The sequence below is a fragment of the Populus alba genome, chromosome 3 (assembly GCF_005239225.2).
Source record: "Populus alba chromosome 3, ASM523922v2, whole genome shotgun sequence".
NCBI lineage: Eukaryota > Viridiplantae > Streptophyta > Magnoliopsida > Malpighiales > Salicaceae > Populus > Populus alba.
The window spans coordinates 14,579,664-14,599,207 of NC_133286.1; the positions used below are offsets into that span (position 1 = coordinate 14,579,664).

A 19,544-nucleotide genomic window follows, 5' to 3' on the forward strand; every position below is an offset into this window, starting at 1 on the left:
CAAATAAATTTTTATACTGAAATACATGCCAATAATTTTTTTTTATTTTTTAAAAAATTATTTTTGACATCAGCACATTAAAACAATCTAAAAAGTACAAACCACACTCAATTTTAGCAAAAAAAAAATTCAAAATTTTGCAAAATACAAGTACAACGCAGCCCCAAACACTACCATATAACATATGTATATATTACATACACAACTCACAAATTTTCTTTCTTCCATTCCTTTCTCAAATAATTATCCTATATAAAAATCAACATCCATACTCAGTAGCATGAAAGAAAAAAAAAATATATTTTAAAAGCTAGAAAAAAAAAACAAGAGAAAAGAGAGGGAAATAAAGGTGTCAAAGACATATATCAGATTTTCATGGTGAAATTTTTAATACTATTAAAGAAATATATGTCTTGCCACGTTTATGATATGTAAATATTTTTTTCCTAACTTATAGCTCAATTGATATCTATATTCTCTTATTTCAAAAAAATCAGGATTGACCTTTTTTTTTATATAAAAAAATGAAATTGCAATTTTCTTCATAGTCTTAATATTGATGTAATTGCAAGATAATTAATGAAATTACTAAATTTTAATTATGAGAAAAAAGGTAAATCAATCGAAGGAGACGTCAACAAAAGAGAAATCTCGGTTACATTACATCGTAATTAAGGTTATATATATATATATATATATATATATATATATAGTAAAGCGAACCCAGGTTTATTTAAATAATGATCATAAGGCCTATTAGAAAACTCGAAGACTGCCCGATTCCGAAAACGAGTCCACAAATCATCGAGGCCCAGTTATTTTGGATATTAAGGCCAGGACTTCGCTGGGAAGACCCAGTTAGTAGGTTTAGGTCTTCAAGATTTATATAAGGCCCAAGAGCTATAATTTTGGGGGTTTAAAATGGTTCGATAAGAAGAGGATTTTGAATGGAAGAAGGCCCATTTAGAAGCTCATAGGCCCAACAATCCAAAGATTCATAGAGCTGCAAAAGGAAGCTAAGATTTTTGGGCCAGTGGGTCCAAAATGTTCTCACCTTTTAAATTTTAAATACAAAAATAAAAAATTTTAAATTTTAAAAAAATACGAATTCAATAAATTGTTACACCAACACAAGTGGCAACCCACTGGCCAAAGAACAAAGCAACACGTGTGCTCATCTTAGCCGATACAAAAACACAAGTGGATAGAGGAAGCAATCCTTCTTCTGTTCCTATCATATCCCTCCATTACACTCTCTCTTCCATTGCATCCTCAGCTTCTCCAACAAAATCAAGAAACACATTGTAATGGCTTTCACTTCTATCTCCTCGATGTCCATTAAGTCTCCTAACATCTCCACTCCACCTCGTATTCTTTCTTTATCTAAGCCTTTTCGCATAGCTTATCAATTAGACACAGAAAGAGGAAACCAATTTGCTGGTAAGTTGAAACAAAGACTGATGTTATCCTCCTGGTTATTAATATAAGCCTGTTTAGTTTCCAACTAACTGACTTTCCCTTGAAAAGCAAGATTGTTCCAAAAATGGGTACGAGGTGGAAACTGCTAAATCCAAGAATTGGGCAAGGGTTGTGTCAACTACATTGGCAGCTGCAGCTATTAGCTTCAGTTCTTGTAATTTGCCTGCTGTTGCTGATCTCAATAGGTTTGAAGCTGAGACGCGTGGGGAATTTGGTATAGGGTCAGCAGCGCAATTTGGTTCTGCAGATCTCAGGTTTGTTTACTTTAATGATGCTCGTGTGCTGCAAATACTGCTGTTCTGTCAGTCAGAAAATTGAAGTTCTGGTTTTGTTGCTGTGCAGAAAGGCAGTGCACTTGAATGAAAATTTCAGGTAATTCTCCCTGATTCCAAATAATTCTCACTGGAGTTGGAAAGAAAACAGAGCGGTTTAGCTTTACAATACAGTAAATCTAGGTGCAAGTATTTGTTCTACTGCAAGGGGTGGATGAGGTACCTTGTCATCAGGGATAAAGGAGCAAAAGGAAACCATATATTTCCTCTTGCCCCTTGAAGTCCCCAGATATTTCTCCCCCCAGTAACCAAGAAAATGTAAATTGAAACCACGAGAGCATAATTTCCAATTGCAAAGATTAAGTGCTCCTAATTGGCAAGAAAATCCACCACGCAATTTAGTATTTTCCGAGAAATGAGCCACTCTTTACCATTACCATGTCGAGCAGAGCAAAACAAGTAATACACTTCATATTCCGCTACATGTTCATTCTGCTACTCAGAAATAGTGATTACATGTTCTAGATTAACTTGTATCTAAGCAAATCTAAATGGCTGATGCAGAAGAGCCAATTTTACAGCTGCTGATATGAGAGAATCTGATTTTAGTGGTTCAACATTCAATGGTGCATACCTGGAGAAAGCAGTTGCATATAAGGCAAATTTTACAGGTAAAACTAGAAGTAGTACCACTTCAAAGTAACCATAAGATGATCCAGCGACATAACTCCAGTCGCCTGAAAGTAAGCCTCTTGCTCTAGTATTTATAGCAAACAGTTCATTTCACACCTCCTTTCCCTAGTACCGGATGAAATCCATCACATCCTGCCCCTGCAAATCAATGCGTACTCGCAGCATTCTTTTGGTGTCCATGACTCTAAGCCCAAACTAACCAGTATTCATTACCTTGATTCATCCCTTCCCTTCCATTTACTTCTATCATGGACTAAACCCCACGTTGCACTTTACTTATTCCTGCATTATTCAATATGAAAAATCATTTAAACAAAAGCACAGTACAATTGTCTTAAACCTTGTAAAGTAAATATTTTTCTTTGTAACGCCTTGCAATCACAGAACTAGAGACTAGATAATTAAAAATTAAGCAATGCTGAATTGAGTCATGCAAAGATGCTTTTGTCTTTTTGGTCTCTTTAACTCACATAATCAACAGGCAAAGCCAAAATAAATAAATAAAAAATCCAAGTAAAAAGGTCACAAGAGAAAACGTAAACAAAAAAAAAAAAGAGGATGATGATAAATAGAAATGGCAAATGAAGAAAACCCAAGCGACCCACTAACATTCAATGCGGGATTCAAGGGTTTAGTTCCTTTTTTACTGCTTAATTGGCCTGCAAGATTTGGACTTTGTGTATAAGTCGGACAGCTTTGTTATTCAGGGGTTTATTTATCAAATTTATGGTGTTTTGTCGCAAAGAAAAAATAGGGGGGGGGGTGTGGGGTGGCTGGCCGGAGTTGAGAAAGGAGACTCGAATGTGTAGGCTGCGCAGCTGAGACAAAACGAGTTTTGATAGGATTAAGGAGAGGGTTTGATTAGGAGAAATCCCTATCCTCTTCTCATCAAAAAGACAAATTAAGAAGAAAAAAAAAAAAAAACCCTTCAAATTCCCACCATTGAAGTTTTTTTTTATTAAATTCAGAAATGTTAGTTAGTACTCTCTTATTTAATGACTGATAATCTTACTAGGGCAAGGGTAGCTATTTCAGTCGAGACTAGCAATATATGAATTATTTAGCTGTAGCAAATGTTTGAACTTTGAACTCTTGCTACTGACTGACTCTAGGATTAGGGATTCCCAAGGTTTTAGGAAGTTAGTAGGTATCCATCTGGCTACATCCCAGTGGTATTAATTAGTTGTTTTAATTTTAGACAAACAGCCAAAAGAATGTTTTCATTATCTAGATCATCATACTTTTGTGTAATCATTTGGTTCTTAATTTCTCATAACCAAATTGGGATCGATAGTTTTTTGAGATTGGGACTACTGGGTGGAGTCAGGTTGGGCCATTTTAGCTATGGTCATGTCAAAGTCTGATTGTTTCCTGGTGAAATTATTCGAAGAAGCGCTTGTACGTGGAACAGCATAGGAGAATCACTTAACTAAGCATTTTTATTTCTCTTGTTCATAGGTTGTCCTTGTTACAGGCCATTGAGACTTTAAAGTTCTAACTACAAATATGGCCCTTTAAAACAATTCTATCATGCGCTTTTACGTTCTTTATATATTTGGTTAGCTGCGTACTGTTTTTGCCTTCTAATTTGCTGCATATTGTCCTTGTATGTCTTTTGATTAACAGGTGCGGATTTGAGTGATACATTGATGGATCGCATGGTACGTATGGACGAAAGACTAATTGATCCATTGGTTTCAATCATTTTGATAAAAAAAAAAAAGGTTCCACTTCTTCATATTGATAAGGATTGCAATGATTGACAAACACATTCTGCCTGTGTCAACAGGTTCTCAATGAATCTAACCTCACCAATGCTGTGCTTGTTAGATCAGTACTCACACGCAGTGATCTTGGAGGTGCACTGATTGCAGGTGCTGACTTCAGTGATGCTGTTATAGATCTTCCTCAGAAACAGGTCCTTTAATAAACCACTTGCTTTCATTGATCTATACAATAATATTCAAATGTATCTCTTGCAGGCAACTGTTTGGGGTTCCACCACCAGTTTTCTACATATCTTGCTAATTTATATTTTCCTTCTTTCACTTTCTTTATTAAGCATTACTTTAGGACCCTTGGTTTGTTTAAGTACATGTTCTGTTATCAGTTGGCTTAATCCTGACACAATGGCACGTTGGTATACTTCTTGTCTAGATCATACCTTTCCTTTTTTCTGATGAAATTATTGAAGTCTGCAAGAGTTTGTCTTGTAAAAAGAAGAAAACTGATTGGTATACACATCTATTCTACTTGCAGCACCTCTGATATCTAGGAGATGAGCGGTGACATTTTGTTATGTATGATACTGCAATCGATTGGCCTATTATACCCTAATTCAATCTCTTGGAATCTAAATATTGCAATTCATAAGATGAGCAGATCACCTCGTAGTAGTCCCAAATTTAGCTGCGATGAATAATTTTCAGAAATTTGATCACTTTCACCAACATTCTGTATAGAGGAAAAGGGAATCCTCACGAGTAAATTTAGCAGTCATTTCAAGTTTTCACCTATTGTGTTTGCTTGGTTATTTTCTTAATTATTATGCATAGATTCGACTCTACCATTCTTAACTGGTCCATATATGACTATTTCTTGTGTTTGGTCATACAGGCTCTTTGCAAGTATGCTAGTGGCACAAATCCAATTACAGGGGTAAGCACCAGAGCAAGCTTGGGCTGCGGAAACAGCAGAAGAAATGCTTATGGCACGCCTTCTTCTCCTCTGTTGAGTGCTCCCCCTCAGAAACTGCTGGACCGCGATGGTTTTTGTGATCAAGGCACTGGTCTTTGCGATGCGAAATAATTCCAAGGCAAGGCCATCCCACCGAAAAAAGTCCCAATATCTATATAAACAGGAGCGTTAAATATATGTCTTACAAAAGAATGTTATGATTTCATAACAACTACTTAATTCTAAAATACCAGAACTACAAAGCTAAAGAGAAAAGCAATTAAATTTGCTTCCAATGTTTTGAACAAATTATGAAGAGATTTCTTGAATTGCTCAACTATAGTTATATGGCTGTTTTTCCCCTTGATATATATAGACTGTTCTTAAGCCATCAATATTTAGTCGCAAAGGTTGATTTTGTAAATGTGAACAATGCTGAGAGCGCGTGGGACATGTATACAAAGCTTAGCAATTATGAAAGCTTGCGTGCTGTCTTCATATCGAGCATTTTGTGCTATCCTGAATTGTTCCTTCTAATCCCTATAGATATTGGGGGCATTGTCAACTAAAGCTGAGCACGCAAGAGAATCTAGAAAACTAGTTGGAACCATCACAACATCTTAATTAGATTGTGCAATGCGACTAAGTGAGATTTGGTACCCAGAACCAAGTTGAAGCAGCTGTAACACAGCTAAAACCGTAGGGGATTCATAAATCTATTATGTAGTTTTGTCATTATTTCCTTGCAAGGTAAGGGCAGCTAGCAGTAAAGAGGAAGAAAAAAAAGGGGTGAAGAGGCTTTTTCCACGTTGAGGAAGTGATAATGACAGAGAGAGCACTGTGTCGAGTGAGAAAGCCAACCTCAACTCCCAAGTCAAGCATCAACCAGCTAATACAGGCCAGTCAATCAAAGTTGCTTGTTCTTTACTTTTCTCTGTCTTTCCCTTTTAATTTCCAAAGCGAACCAACAAACACCATGCCTGAGTTTTTCTTGTCTCCCTTGTGGTTGGCCATCAAGCATTTGCCAATCAGGGAATGCATGTGCCCTTTTAGCCTGTCAATTCTATTCCCACTGGCTCCCTCAAGAGTCATGCATGAATATCTTGTGTATAAGAAAGGAAAATTAAATTCACATGAGAAATTCAACTGTCATGATCTCATCTTTGCAGTCTTGCATCATACCTATTCGACCATTAATTGTAAGGTCTTTACTAATAATCATGGCGAACATGATGCATGCCCATTGTTGCTTCTGAGGTATACAGCACTATTGATCATGTACGTATATGGTATATTCCGTCCCGTCTGTCAAATATTTGTGTATGTTTTATCATTACCGCACCATTGTTGCTTCTGAGTTATATCATTGGTTTAGTTTGATTTGATTTTTTTTTAATTTTATTTTTATCATAATAAAGTTTTTATATTAATTTTTTTTTTATTTTTTAAATTTTTTATAAATATTTTACTAATTAAATTTTATTTTCAATTTAATTCCTTAACATTTGATTTTAATTTATCTTTTCTATTAAATTTAATCGTTATTTTTTTAATTGTTTGTTTTAAATCCTTATTATTGTATTTTTTTTTTAATTTTATCCCTAATATTTTTTATTGAGAATTTTTTTGTTTTTTTCTTACCTTATATGGGGCTGGTCTAGGTCTTATAATCAGGATATCAAGTTTTGAAGATTGGCATGAGTTGAAATTGATAGTTTTTTAGGTCATTTTATAAAATTGATGTATTTTCAAATTTTATCCTTCAACATTTAACTTTGGTTTTTTTTTTTCATTGCCATGTTTTAAATTAACTTTTTTAGTTTAATCACGACATTTCATCCTTCTTTTGTTGTTTTTTTTTTTTTTTTTTTTTGCTTTCTATAAAGCAATCTCAATCTTAGGATTACATTCACGAGTTTTGAAAGTTAACAAGGTTAATTTTGATCTTTTTAGATTCTTTTTTAAATTGCTTTTTTTTTTTTAATTTCATCAAAATTTATTTTTTTTTTAGAATTGATCTTTGTGAATTTTTTTTCACTTTTCTTTTAATATGGAGCTATTCCAATCTCGTACTCGTGGCCAGTGGGGTTACCAAGTTTATTCAGGCTGGCCAAAATCTTTATTTTTTTTTTTTTAAAAAATTAATTTTTTTAAAAAATTTTATTATTCAACACTGAATTGTTTGATAATTGAGAATTAAGTTTTATTCAATTTGCTTTATGTTAAGATTTTTTTTAACCTTTTATTAGAACAAAAAATCATTTGATTAAATAAACAAATTATTCTAAAAAACAAAATTATTAAACACAATTGAGTACATAGCCTATATAATGCAAAATCATATATTTTAATCTTAGTTATCTCTTGATCAAATATCAACTTATTTAATTAGATGATTATATAAGCATTTCAATTCATGATTGAAAATTTTTTTATATCTAAAAACATATTGAAAAAGTCTGTACATTTATTTTTTACTAGGTAACTTATCTGTTTTATAATAAAATACAGGTCAAAACCTAGTAAAATACTAAAACAAGGTTAGTACACCACTTAAAAAATAATAATTTACATGAAGGCTCCAACTTGATATATATATATATATATATATATATATATATATATATATATATATATATATTTGACAGTAACTTCTTTTAGAGAGGGTTGCATCTTTTTCACTGAAAAGTGAAATGAAGACCCAGGTTCAAAATAAATATGATGAAAATTCCCTCATCCCCATAATCGCAAAATAAAAATAATCAAGTGACTTTAAACTTTACAACTTACAGATATGTGTGTATTGATTACATGGAAAATTATGAATATATTTTTTTTATTTAAATTAATATAAATATTGGAGTCAGCTTAGAAACAACTATATAATTACCATTACCAGTATATACAAACAGCAACAAAAACGAGATAAAAATTAAGGTAGTATTTTGAGAAGTAGAAGAATTTTGGCTCCGGCAACTGTAGAGGTCCAAGGATATTGCACGCTAGTAATGTTGCCTCACATGGCTTATGTCTGCTTCACATGGTCAATGATGTTGTCTTACTTAGTCTGCAGACAACATTTTTAAGTGTAAATCCTAATTATTCACCCACATAAAACTGCATCAGTCTTGCTTTGGGTTTCGCAAGGTTTACATTATGTAGTGTTTATTTTCTTTCTTGTGATCATATGAAATGCGAGGCAATCAAAAGAAAATGTCCTTGGTTTCTTGTGTCACAAGTGAAGCAACGAAACCGTACGAGAGTATCAAACCCTAATGAGAAAGGACAAGTCTGCCAACAGCATGTCAAAAATCATAGGAAAAATCTGAGGCTGTAATAAAAGTTTTTTAAAAAATAATTTTTTTATTTTATTAACATCAAACATTAAATAAATTAAATAAATATTAATTTAATATTTTTTCAAACCAAAAATATTTTTTTAAAAAAAAAAACACCTAAAAAGCTTCTTTTTTCCTTTTCCTCCATAAGGAGTCCTGTAATTAAGCATATGCCTCTCTGCCCCTCTCTCCAAACAAGTGGTAAGAGTCTATGCATGATGAGGCCTCGAGAGCACGCCCACTCATTATGTCGCTTTGGAAATTTTCATTGCTTTAAAGGGATTTCACTGATTGACTTCAACCCAAGTAAGAGGCTGCTCTCCTGGTCAATAACATCCGAAAAAGCACGAACTTGTCATTCTTGTTAATCAGTCATGTTATCTAGACAAAGTGATTAATATGTTCCCTTGTTCCTTGCCATCCGTATTTAAACCCCCATGTAAGAATTTCAAAGTGTACTTCTCGTGGTCAAGTACACAGAAATATCCATGATTTTTCTTCAATCATCCTAATCCAAGGCCAGCTCTTGCAGCTCATCCATGTCAATTTCGACTTGTCAAGAAGTTGGTAGAATATTTATCAAGAAGTTCCTCGGATGCATTTGGATTCATCTTCTTGTACAGGTATGTATAAGTACTGAGAAAAAAGTCACGAGTCGAACATGGTGGATTCTTTAAGAGGTTCACCCAAGCAGTTGTGTCGTCGTGCACACAGGACGGTAGTTGACCAAGCTTCCTGCACTTTCTAAAAATAATTTGGGGAAGTCTTGAAACTAACAGCTTGCTAGTTGATTTTCATTCTGTGAGTACGAGTTTTTGTTTCTCCTTTTCTATGTCTTAATAGTGTTTCGAGTTGTTTTCTCCGATCCCTAATTTTTCTTGTTTGGGAAGAGGGGGAGTCTACATAGAATCATACATTTTAGCTCTATTAGGGACAACGTCATTTCATGTCTTCGCTTTACTTCACTAGTATTAATCCTCCCGTAGAACATTAGGGTTTTTCAGCTCATACAAATATATATATTGTTTTTTGTTCTTTCTCTAGAGTACTTCAAAGTTCAAACCAAGCTAAAATAGAATATGCTATGGTGTGAACTAACTTCCTTCAATATCCATTTCCTGTGAGTTAATTTAATTTTAAGGGAATATTGTTTTGGAAGAAGTTGACTTTCTGCGATTCTTTTTTTCGGAGAAGATAATTAACTCTCCGCATTGCATCTTAAATAACAACAGCAGGATATGTAACCCAAAAAAAAACCTTAGGAGAAGCATGTTATCATGGAGTTTGAAAACAAAACCAGCTATTCTTCTAACTTTCTTATCTGCTAAGTTACATGAACTTTAATTTTGAATATTTAAGCAATATATATATATATATATATATGCTGATAGCAGCAAATTGATCTGGCCACAACTTATAACATCAAAACTATTCTTTGCCGCTTGCAATATCAACAAATTGATTTCTAGTTCCTTTGTTAAATAACTAGGCACCTATTAACAGGGATGCAGGTCTAAATGGCTCAGCACAACCCATTTCTGATAATTAGAGTCCCAATGACTCTTTCTTGTATTGGAAGCAACGATTCTTCTAAACGCATGCATCCCTATACGATCAAATTTAGATGGTAGGTTGATCAATTAGGCATTTTCCAAACTGAGGATATTCAATTTCATCATTGGCCATGTATCTAATGTTAATTATAATTAGATGAGGTGAAAATTTAATTATATCAAATGAAAAAAAAAAAAAACAGTACTCTCTGCAATTGTATTGGAAACTAGCTGGTGTATAACACGTCAACACATCTAATTTCACAAGATTGTGATTCAATTTCAAAATGATTAACGAGGCTATGTAGGCTGTAGAGATTCATTAGTATTGACTCCCATCCAGAAATTACATTTTTAAAACATGAAATAGCTGTTTTTTCTTTTTCTTTTTTTCAGGCACCGAGTAAATTAGTATCACCAAAAAGCCATTGGTGAAAAGGGAATACAGAAGTACAGCTGCAGAAATTAATAGCAGAAGACTGTAAAATCAAACATAGATTAAAATTTCATGATGAATCTTTCCTTACGAGATATTTACCATTCTTGGTGGACTACATTTCTCCTCATGAAAACGAGTCAAAAATGAATTTTACAATCTTCAAACTGTTGCTGTGAAAACCGAAGCGGAAAAATAAAATAGAGACCTTAATGCAAAGATTGAACATACAGAGATGATCTAAATAGAAAACGATCGATCATTACAATCATAATGCCTTCAAATGCAAATTGAAGGCAATACATCCAACATTCAATAGCTGATCAAGTGAGTTCCAACAAATCTCAGCTTTACATCCCACCTGACACTACAAACTTATTTTTGCTTGGCATTTGTTCTCTATCGATCCAGTAACCTAGTATTCATCCGTATGGACACGGTAAGTCCGTAGCTACAGCAATACCATTTCAGTTTTATCATGTACAGAAACTTGGATATCATACTTCTTTTTTTTCCATATAAATGCACGTAGTTCCTATAATTAGTATGCATATTCTATTATTTTAACTTTATTATAAGCCTTCACTTCCACAGATCAATTTGACAACTGGAAGTCGACGTTGAGGCATATTCCTGTGCAGTCTCTGACCTTTTGGAATCGTTGGCAAGCATATGCATCTGCTCAGCTGCATGAAAGGTGGCTTTATTGGAGTAGTTGTCGGTTCCCTTGGACGCATCCTCATGGCTGAGCTGAGATGCAACAAATTTATCAAGAACTCGCCAGTCGGTCACTTGGTCCACAGCTTGCTCACTATTATTGTTATTGTAAAATGAGTTCAAATTTTGTTGGTGGCATTGCTGCATTTGTTCTTCTTGTGTAACGGTAGATGACTGCAAAGTGCTCCCATTGGTCCTCTCATAAGCATAAGCAACAACTGAATTGCAACTCGCAGTTGCTGCTGATTGTGGAACTTTTGGGCTTTCTAATTGAGGTAGCTGGAGGAAAGGGTCATGAGGCATATTGTATGGCAACTCAAGCTCTTGCTTGCAAGTGTAATGATGAAGGTATGATGCATAAGGTTGAGAAATTCGCCTTGGAGAATCAGTTTCTGGCATGAATGAGACCTGGTCATCATACCAACATGGTGAGTCGTAGTCACTAACTTTTCTCATTGTTGGCATTTTCTTCTTGAACACCCTGCAGACAACCCATCCTTCTTCCTGTTGCGGTTACAAACAATCTCATTATCAGACGATTTGACTTTAGTTTCACAGGTAATATGCAAGAATTTTTGTTTGATTGTGAGGGAAGCCAAGTACTTGTAGAACAGCAATACTAAAAAGTGCAAGAGGCTGAATTTAAATTAAGTTAGATTTCGTTCTGATTTCTTCTCGGGTAGAAGTGCTGGAATCAAATTATTCTACCTGTTGATTGAAGCCCTACAACAGAATCTGAAACAAAGTTATCTGAATCTTTTCTGTACTAGAGGTCTTTGTATATATCTAATTTATGTACCAAAAAGCTCCCCACCGCACATTTTAAAGTGGGAAGATTTGGGGATTTTTGGCTGATCAAAGAAATTGAATCTTTAAAGCAATACAGCTATATGCTACAGTTTAAATCAGTTGTGCATAAAAATTATAAACATCATAATTAATTGGAAATAAAATCACAATTATGCATAATCAATGTCCTAAGGTATCACTCAATTCCCTTAGGCATGCTAGGCAATCAAAATAACATGCTGAGTTGAAAGAACGAGGCTCTCTAGTGAGCTTTTTTGGGTATGCCTACAGATTTATCTCCAAGTCATCAATATGGTAGAAAATTAACAAGGCTAAATTAATGCACAGTGGCATGTGAAGAAGATTTTTTTTTTTTTTTTTTTGTTAAGCGGCAGAAATTAAAAACTTGCCTGAGGGGTTCCATTTTCATTCGTTTCCAGTCGATATTCATGCATGATCAAATCAGACTTTTGTCCATTTGGAGCTCGTCCTTTGTAAAACACTAGGGTTTTTCTCATGCCAATCAAGCTATGCCTAGAGTAGATAGCCTTATCTCTTCCAGTAGCTTTCCAAAACCCAGCTTTTGTCGCTCTATTAGTGCGAGTTCCTGTAGGATACTTTTTATCTTTATGGCTGAAGAAGTACCATTCATTTTGATCTTCAGTTCCTAGTTTGCACAACTCTGCCCAAACAAACAAGATTAATTGATAAGTTTAAATAATACCATGATCTAGAGGCTTTTCACTTCCAAATGTGATCATTAGCAGACAATAGTTCGAGGATTGATTATTATACTACCTTGAAGATCCCATGGTTCAATTTTATAGAGATCAACATCCTTAATGACATCAAGATCAATTCTTTTTGAAGCAACTTTTTTTCTAAGGTAGTAATCAACAAGTTCTTCGTCTGTTGGATGGAATCTGAAGCCCGGGGGAACATGCGAAAAGGTATTCATCTCCTCCAAGAACTGAAATGCAGCAATATCAACCATATGTAAGTAAAAAGGGTGATAGATTATATTCTGACATTAAATGCGAGTCCTCACTCACACATATAATATTGCGCTCAATTTTCAAGAGTTAATTGGACAAGAGTACTAGCAGTGAAGAACATTGTAAAGTTCATATATATATCAACCATTGGAGTATAAATGACACAGCACGAGATTTGGTTAAAGATTAACTAGATTAAGTTCTTAATTGAAATAGTTTTTTGAAAATTATTTTTCTCTCAAAACAGGCTTATGAGTTAATTCACTGCTTTATGTTTACGTTGGAAAATAAAGTTAGATAACAAAATATATATATATATATATATATATATATATATATATATATATATATATAACAGAAAGAAGAAGAAGAAGAAGAAGAGATAATTCCAAAAAAAAAATTAAAAAAAAAAACATACACAGAATATATAACATGAACCAACTCGCTAGTAAAATTTTATAATTATTTTCTTCCTTGTATCATGATTTATAATTTTATCCTTCAATCCAAAATAAACTGAAGATCGCTTTTACTTCATATATTACTTAACAGGAAGTTTAATGAAACAAAGTGTTCTCTCCACTCAAAAAAGGTGAATGTTGGATGATTATAGGGAAACCAAATTTAAAACTTTAACTTTTTGAAACATCCGTAAGGAAGACGATTACCATGAAATCCATGTCGAAGAACATCACAAACAAGAATATGGCAGACACTCACACTCACATATTTTGAGCATATTTCTTTGCTTTGTATCACCTTTCTTTTAACTTGTTCAACATTAATATATAGACGTGGTATGCATCAAGAAAAAGGGTAAACGGAGGACGATTTTAAAACTAAATACCTTGCTTCCTCCATGACCACAAAAAAAAAAATCGATTCATTCTAAAGTATGCATGATACAGAAGGTAAGATCTTCGCATAAATGTCTCAAAATAAAGAAAGAAATGCATATGATAATGAACCAAGGAAAAAAAGCATGCAATACAGAAAGGCATATTTCCTTTAATCGATTCTTCTCACAAAATAGAGAACTTAATACTGAATCATATAATATGGTCACTTCAGCAAGCCAAAGTAATCCCCTTTTTTTCTGAATGAAATATGGCTTTGATAAGCCAAAAAAATCCAGAAAACTTGAATTACAAGAAGATAAGAAATTAATTAGAAAAATTAGAACTATTGCTCTTTGAATATTTCAATATGCTTATTAGCCGATGCATGAAATGACCTGCTGAGTCCATGAAACCATGCACTACGTAGAAAAAAAATCCGATCAAACTTAGTTCTCAAAACTTGAATGGTAAGGTTATGATAGCTTCTAGTAATGTCTTTTCAATTGAATATTTGAAATCCGTATCTTCCAGTTTGCCCGCAACAGAGGAGTTCTCCGATCTTAGTGATTATCATTCAGATTAAGGAGTGAGGAAAACCATCAAAGTAAGACATACGAATCCCAGAAAGAAAAATGAAATGAAACCCAAGAGAGAGAAGAAAAGAAAAGCTATATCAATAAAGAGTGAAGGAAGGAGCATAAGAAGTTCTTGATACCCAACCTTGGAAATCCTGTAGCTAGAATAATACACTCTTGCCAAGTAAGAACTCCCTGTTAGATCTCGTTGCTAATGAATCCAAACTCGAACCCACCAATCAGCTCGGAGTAAAGAGACACTTTAAGCAAGCTTTTAACACTCCCTTTTAGCCTTTTAACAAGGCAACCGAACCAGAAAAGAAAAGGTAAAACGCAGAATAGAAGCAACAAACAAACAAGAATGAAGAAAGCAATAAAAGTGATCCTCGGGAATTGAACTGAAACCCCCAACTACTTGTACTCTTGACTAATGGAACATCCGATTGTCCAAAGAGACTAAACGAGAGGGGAATGATCAGATCCCGAGGAAAGTAAAGGAAAGGGGCTTCCGAAGAGAAAAGAAAGGTACTTGAAGGGTAGAGAAGAAAAAAGAGAGATGGTTAAATAAGAAGCAAGGAAATGAGAATGAGTAGAAGCACACACATGCCCTAATAATCTCTCTCTCTCTCTCTCTCTCTCTCTTATCGTTCAAGTGGGAGCTTGATTGCTGGAAAAGCTTTGCACGAAAAAAGGGGGCGTATAATGGCTATAACTACGCTTTTAGAGAGAGAGAGAGAGAGAGGTGATAACCTCTACCAGCAACTGATGTAGACTATAGAAGAGAATGTTCAGCGCTAGCAATTGAGGTTAATAAGGAGAGAGTGGATCGACATGATGATGTGAGAATATCAAACGGTGAAGATGAGTTGGGTTTTTTTTAAAGAACAAACAGCGAATTAAAAGAAAAATAGAAAAAGAAAAGGACATGGTGACATTGATGTACATCTAGTGCAATCAATTGAGGGATGATCATAGCTAGGGCAAGGCATCCCAGCTCCCTCCATAAATACTACAACTTCTATATTTCTTTCTTGAATTTGGAAATTTATATATAATTAATACGTATCAGGAAAAATATTAAATCTTTCGTTAATAGAAATCTTATTAAATTAAGCTGATATTTTATAAAAACCTTTTATAAATGAACTAATTAAATATAGCTATAAGTTAATTATCCCACCAAAAGGCTTATAAGAAATTGAATCGAAAATCTTAAATTAAATGATATGATCTTCTCCTTGCTAAATAACTCAATTCTCTTGAAAACAACATCCGTATTTCTTCATATGCTCATTAATTTAAAAAAAAAAAAAAAAAAACTGGAGTCATTATAGTGAGTTGGGGGTCAAATTCAATCTACTCCGCGTGGTGTACACGATCAGACTAATGATGAAAATAGTTCAATTAGAATTGTAGATTTTCTCTGTTGAAGGGGACATTCAAGTAAGGCTTTTGTGGCTCCGTAGCCAAACGTGCACCGTAATCCTTCCACCCTATAAATTATATCACCTTAATTAATTAATAACCCTTGTCCTTTTTGTTCTTCTTCTTCTTTTCGTTTTCATTTTATAGCATGATCACTCTCCTGTCTCCCTTGTAGTGTAGTACCTGTACATCGAATTATGTGAAAACCGCTCGAAATTGGGCCTTAATTAACCTTAAAACTTAACCACAGTTAATTAATATGTTTATCGAACACTCAAAAGAACAGCACAATTATTTCAAGAGAAATTAAACATATTAATTATTAGCATAAACTGGGGGATATCGACTTGGCTGCGCACGCTAGGGATGAGATTCATTGACGGCCAAACCCACTTGAAACAATGAGCAAGAGCTCTCTCAAGCTCACTAAATATATGAGTGAAATGAAATAACGACCTCCTTAATAACGAACTAAATAATATTCTGTGTCTGCAAATATTTTAAATGAATAAGAATAGCGTACTGCCTGTAAACAAAAAGTTTAATTTTAAGGTTTGATGGCTTTTAGGATGATGAAATATTATCCTCACTCACCAGCAATTGCACGCGGCCTCTGGTTGGTTGGGTCTCTCACTTTTTATTTTTTATTTTTTCTCTTTTGTGTGTTTCTCAAAAAAAAAAAAGCTTTCACTCTGGACCCCACCAACCGACCCGGTATACCGCGATAGTGACGCTTCTCCAAATGTTACTTTAAATTTTAAAATATTCAATACAGCTTCCGCTTGGCTCATTTCAAGCCGAGCCAATCTAGGTGAAGCCAAAACACAGGGTGTTTTGGGCACCAGCGTGCCCGCTCGGTAAATTTCTAGCTGACTCCACCTGAGATTAGCCGATTAGAACACGGATGGACTACTAAAATAAATAAATATTGAAAAGTGGTATGTTTTAAGATTTCTTGAGGTTTAATAATCGTTTTTAAAGTAATTGATTTGAATATTCCAGCATTGATTTTTTTTCAGGATCATATAATATATTCCCATTCATCCAAATACTAGAAAAAACACAGTGACTTTGAAGTGAAAGGTCATTTACTGTCGTATAATTTTACTATATTCATATTTTATTTATTATTTAATGAGTAAAAAACTAAATAATATTCATAACTTATTCATTGTATTTTTAAATATAGATATAGATATTATTTTTGATATCCATATAGATATATATTTATTATCTAGGTCCTATTTATTATTAAATATAAAATAAATATATATTAAATGATAAAATTATAAATGTTATACATCTGTGTGTGTCGATTTAGATTTGGATCGGGTTTTGAATTAGAATTAACAATATTAATACCTTATTTAATATCCATATCCGTTAAAATAAATTATATATATATATATATATATGAAAATGTATTCATTCACATCGATTCAAGTCAATATTAATATTGATTGAGATATAATAAGTTTTTAAAATGCTTTTTATACACTTAAGGGTTTAGAGATATGAGTATTTTTAATATTAATATTTCATGTTAAAAATCATAAGAATAAATAAAACGAAGTCATGTGATTCAATATGGAGCCTATAATGATTGACAAGCATGAACCAACTTAAACTTGGGATTAGCGTGTAACTAAATTTAAGGATATTGAGTCTGACAGCTCGTCAAACTCATGTTTGTTTGGACTTAGCGCATAGCTTAACTCAAAAATATTAGGTCTAGCCTCTCGCGCCAACCTATATCTATTTAGGCTTAGCGAATACATAAATCTAAAAATATTGAATTTAATAGCTTGTCAAACCTATTTTCTTTTTACTCAATGCTCAACTAAACCTAAAGAATTTGGGTTTGGAAACAAGCCAAAATCGTGCCGTCTGAGTTTAAGAGCCTAGAAATGTTGAGCTATCATCCTTTTTTTTTTCCCCTATTAAATATAATCTTGGTCTAAAAGTTAAATTATAAAAAAATGTTGATCCCTCAAGTCTCTTTAATAAAATATTGATAAACTTAAGAATTTACTAGTGAAAATTTAAAACTTAAATTCTCATAGATGTTCTATTTTAATATAAATAATATGTTTTCGATAGGGTAAAAAACCGAAGTCTCAATATAAGAAAAGTAATTTAAAAATAATCCATAAAATATTTGGGGGAAAAGATGCAGGAATCCACAATATTTAAAAAAAAAAAAAATCTTATAAGCAGTAGATCGCTGTTGAAGTAGCTGGTTACCTAATAATTTGTAACCGGTTGGATCTGTTTTTCTGATCACAAGTAAAGCACGTGCCTTTTCCTTCTTACATTCTTTTTGGAAAACAATCCATTTCTTTTAATTAAAAAAGTGTTTTAATTTCTATTTTTGTCAGCCTATGTAGTGGAAAATGGGGCCCATAAAACGGAATGATGTATATACATACGTGGCGGCTAGTGGTCCGGCGTGGGCTAGCCCCTCACGATCATTAAGCTCACAATTTCGGTTGCGGGCCCCACACCGTTGTCCCGTTTTGGCCCCATTGTCTTGCACTTTTTTGCCGGTGAATCTGTTGCCTTCCTGGCTTGACACTTGTAAGCCAATCCTCTATTCTTCCTTTTACTTTGGCTGGTCAAGGGCCGTTTGTTTTTTTGTCTGTGGTTTTTTATTTAAAAGATATTGATATGTTTAGGTATTTTTTTAATATTTATAATATGTGGATGATAAAAATAAAAAAGATTTGAAAAAATATTATTTTGATAATTTTTTAATTAAGAAAGACTTTTAAAAAACATAATGTACACCTAATCTTGTAGAAACCGTTAAGCTAAGCTAGGATACTAGTATACTACTGTAACCTTCCGGTTTATCGCCTACAGCTATGGCCGTAAGGGTAAAGGATACTGTGATATAATCATAAACTAATGTGTTTAGCTAGGTATACGTGTGTGTGTGTGTGTGTGACTGTGTGTGGCCTTTCAAAAAAGAAACAAAAAAGGAAAACGAAAAACGAAAACTGGGGGGAGGTTATTGTCAAGTTTAGAGCAAGCTTGGTTAGGACAGGATGACACTTGATTCACGTTTGATCCTTTTGCTTCACTTCTTCACTTGTTACAACAATATTTATATATATATATATATATATATATATATATATATATATCCAAAATAGCACTTTTAACATTTCTGCCAGAATGGTTAGATCTTGCCGAATTATATTTCTCACTTGCTTTGATAACACCCTCTTTGTTGAGTCGTGAGAATCTAGTGTAAATTTTAGAATATACTGTATGAGATGCCGTAACTACAATACAATGCTGAGCACAGCCAATTTTTACAATGGTCGTGTCGCCATCAAACGGATGTCATGTATTAATTGCGGGACTGAGAGCATGCAGTTTTTCACTGGATTGTGGCCCCTTTTACTGCGGGCCCGGCAAGAAATTTTTTCGACCTACAAATTTATTAAAAAAATAAAATTAAGATCCTAGTTAAAAAAAAAAAAAAAAAAGTCAAAATGCAGAAAGAGTAAAAAAAAAAACATGATTTAAACAAACTTCGAATTACGAAACCTCAAAGACATAAGGTGAAATAGAAAAAAAGAAAAAGAAAAAAAAAAACAACCAAAAAAAATATTGTGGCCAAAGCCCAATTTTAAATAAATTAAATATTGAAAGATAAAGTTAAAATAAATTATTTAAAAAAAATCAACTCACATTAACCTTTAAAACCTATAAATCTACTCACAAACTCAAAACTAATTTTATAGAAAGC

The 19,544-nt window shown here is 33.4% G+C and overlaps 2 protein-coding genes across 3 annotated transcripts; one reads left to right on the forward strand and one right to left on the reverse strand.

Annotated features, from left to right (window-relative positions):
• The first annotated feature begins 1,222 nt into the window (after positions 1-1,222).
• On the forward strand, positions 1,223-5,487 carry LOC118028579 (thylakoid lumenal protein TL20.3, chloroplastic). 2 transcript variants are annotated; one of them, XM_035032202.2, is made up of 7 exons: positions 1,223-1,440; positions 1,532-1,733; positions 1,822-1,851; positions 2,316-2,422; positions 4,071-4,105; positions 4,234-4,362; positions 5,061-5,487. In XM_035032202.2, the coding sequence occupies exons 1-7, from the start codon at positions 1,308-1,310 to the stop codon at positions 5,250-5,252; spliced, it is 828 nt and encodes a 275-aa protein (XP_034888093.1). In that variant the 5' UTR covers positions 1,223-1,307; the 3' UTR covers positions 5,253-5,487. The 2 variants fall into 2 exon arrangements, with proteins under 2 accessions (XP_034888093.1, XP_073264440.1); XM_073408339.1 differs by having other exon boundaries at positions 1,300-1,440; positions 1,528-1,733.
• A 5,188-nt stretch (positions 5,488-10,675) lies between these two features.
• LOC118028578 (NAC domain-containing protein 7) lies at positions 10,676-15,037 on the reverse strand. Its single transcript, XM_035032201.2, has 4 exons — positions 14,508-15,037; positions 12,752-12,923; positions 12,364-12,635; positions 10,676-11,668 (listed from the first exon to the last, which is right to left on the reverse strand). Exons 2-4 carry the CDS (start codon positions 12,909-12,911, stop codon positions 11,030-11,032), a joined length of 1,071 nt encoding a protein of 356 aa, XP_034888092.1. The 5' UTR covers positions 12,912-12,923; positions 14,508-15,037; the 3' UTR covers positions 10,676-11,029.
• Positions 15,038-19,544: the final 4,507 nt, after the last annotated feature.

What these genes read in the sequence shown, in the direction of transcription:
- LOC118028578 (XM_035032201.2), bottom strand. Translation starts at nt 12,911, where the DNA reads ATGAATACCTTTTCGCATGTTCCCCCGGGCTTCAGATTCCATCCAACA. An exon ending in TGAACCATGGGATCTTCAAG is followed by an intron (nt 12,636 to 12,751) that starts GTAGTATAATAA and finishes TTGTTTGGGCAG; the next exon opens with AGTTGTGCAAACTAGGAACT. An exon ending in ATGAAAATGGAACCCCTCAG is followed by an intron (nt 11,669 to 12,363) that starts GCAAGTTTTTAA and finishes TAACCGCAACAG; the next exon opens with GAAGAAGGATGGGTTGTCTG.
- LOC118028579 (XM_035032202.2), top strand. Translation starts at nt 1,308, where the DNA reads ATGGCTTTCACTTCTATCTCCTCGATGTCCATTAAGTCTCCTAACATC. An exon ending in TTTGGTTCTGCAGATCTCAG is followed by an intron (nt 1,734 to 1,821) that starts GTTTGTTTACTT and finishes GTTGCTGTGCAG; the next exon opens with AAAGGCAGTGCACTTGAATG. An exon ending in ATACATTGATGGATCGCATG is followed by an intron (nt 4,106 to 4,233) that starts GTACGTATGGAC and finishes CTGTGTCAACAG; the next exon opens with GTTCTCAATGAATCTAACCT.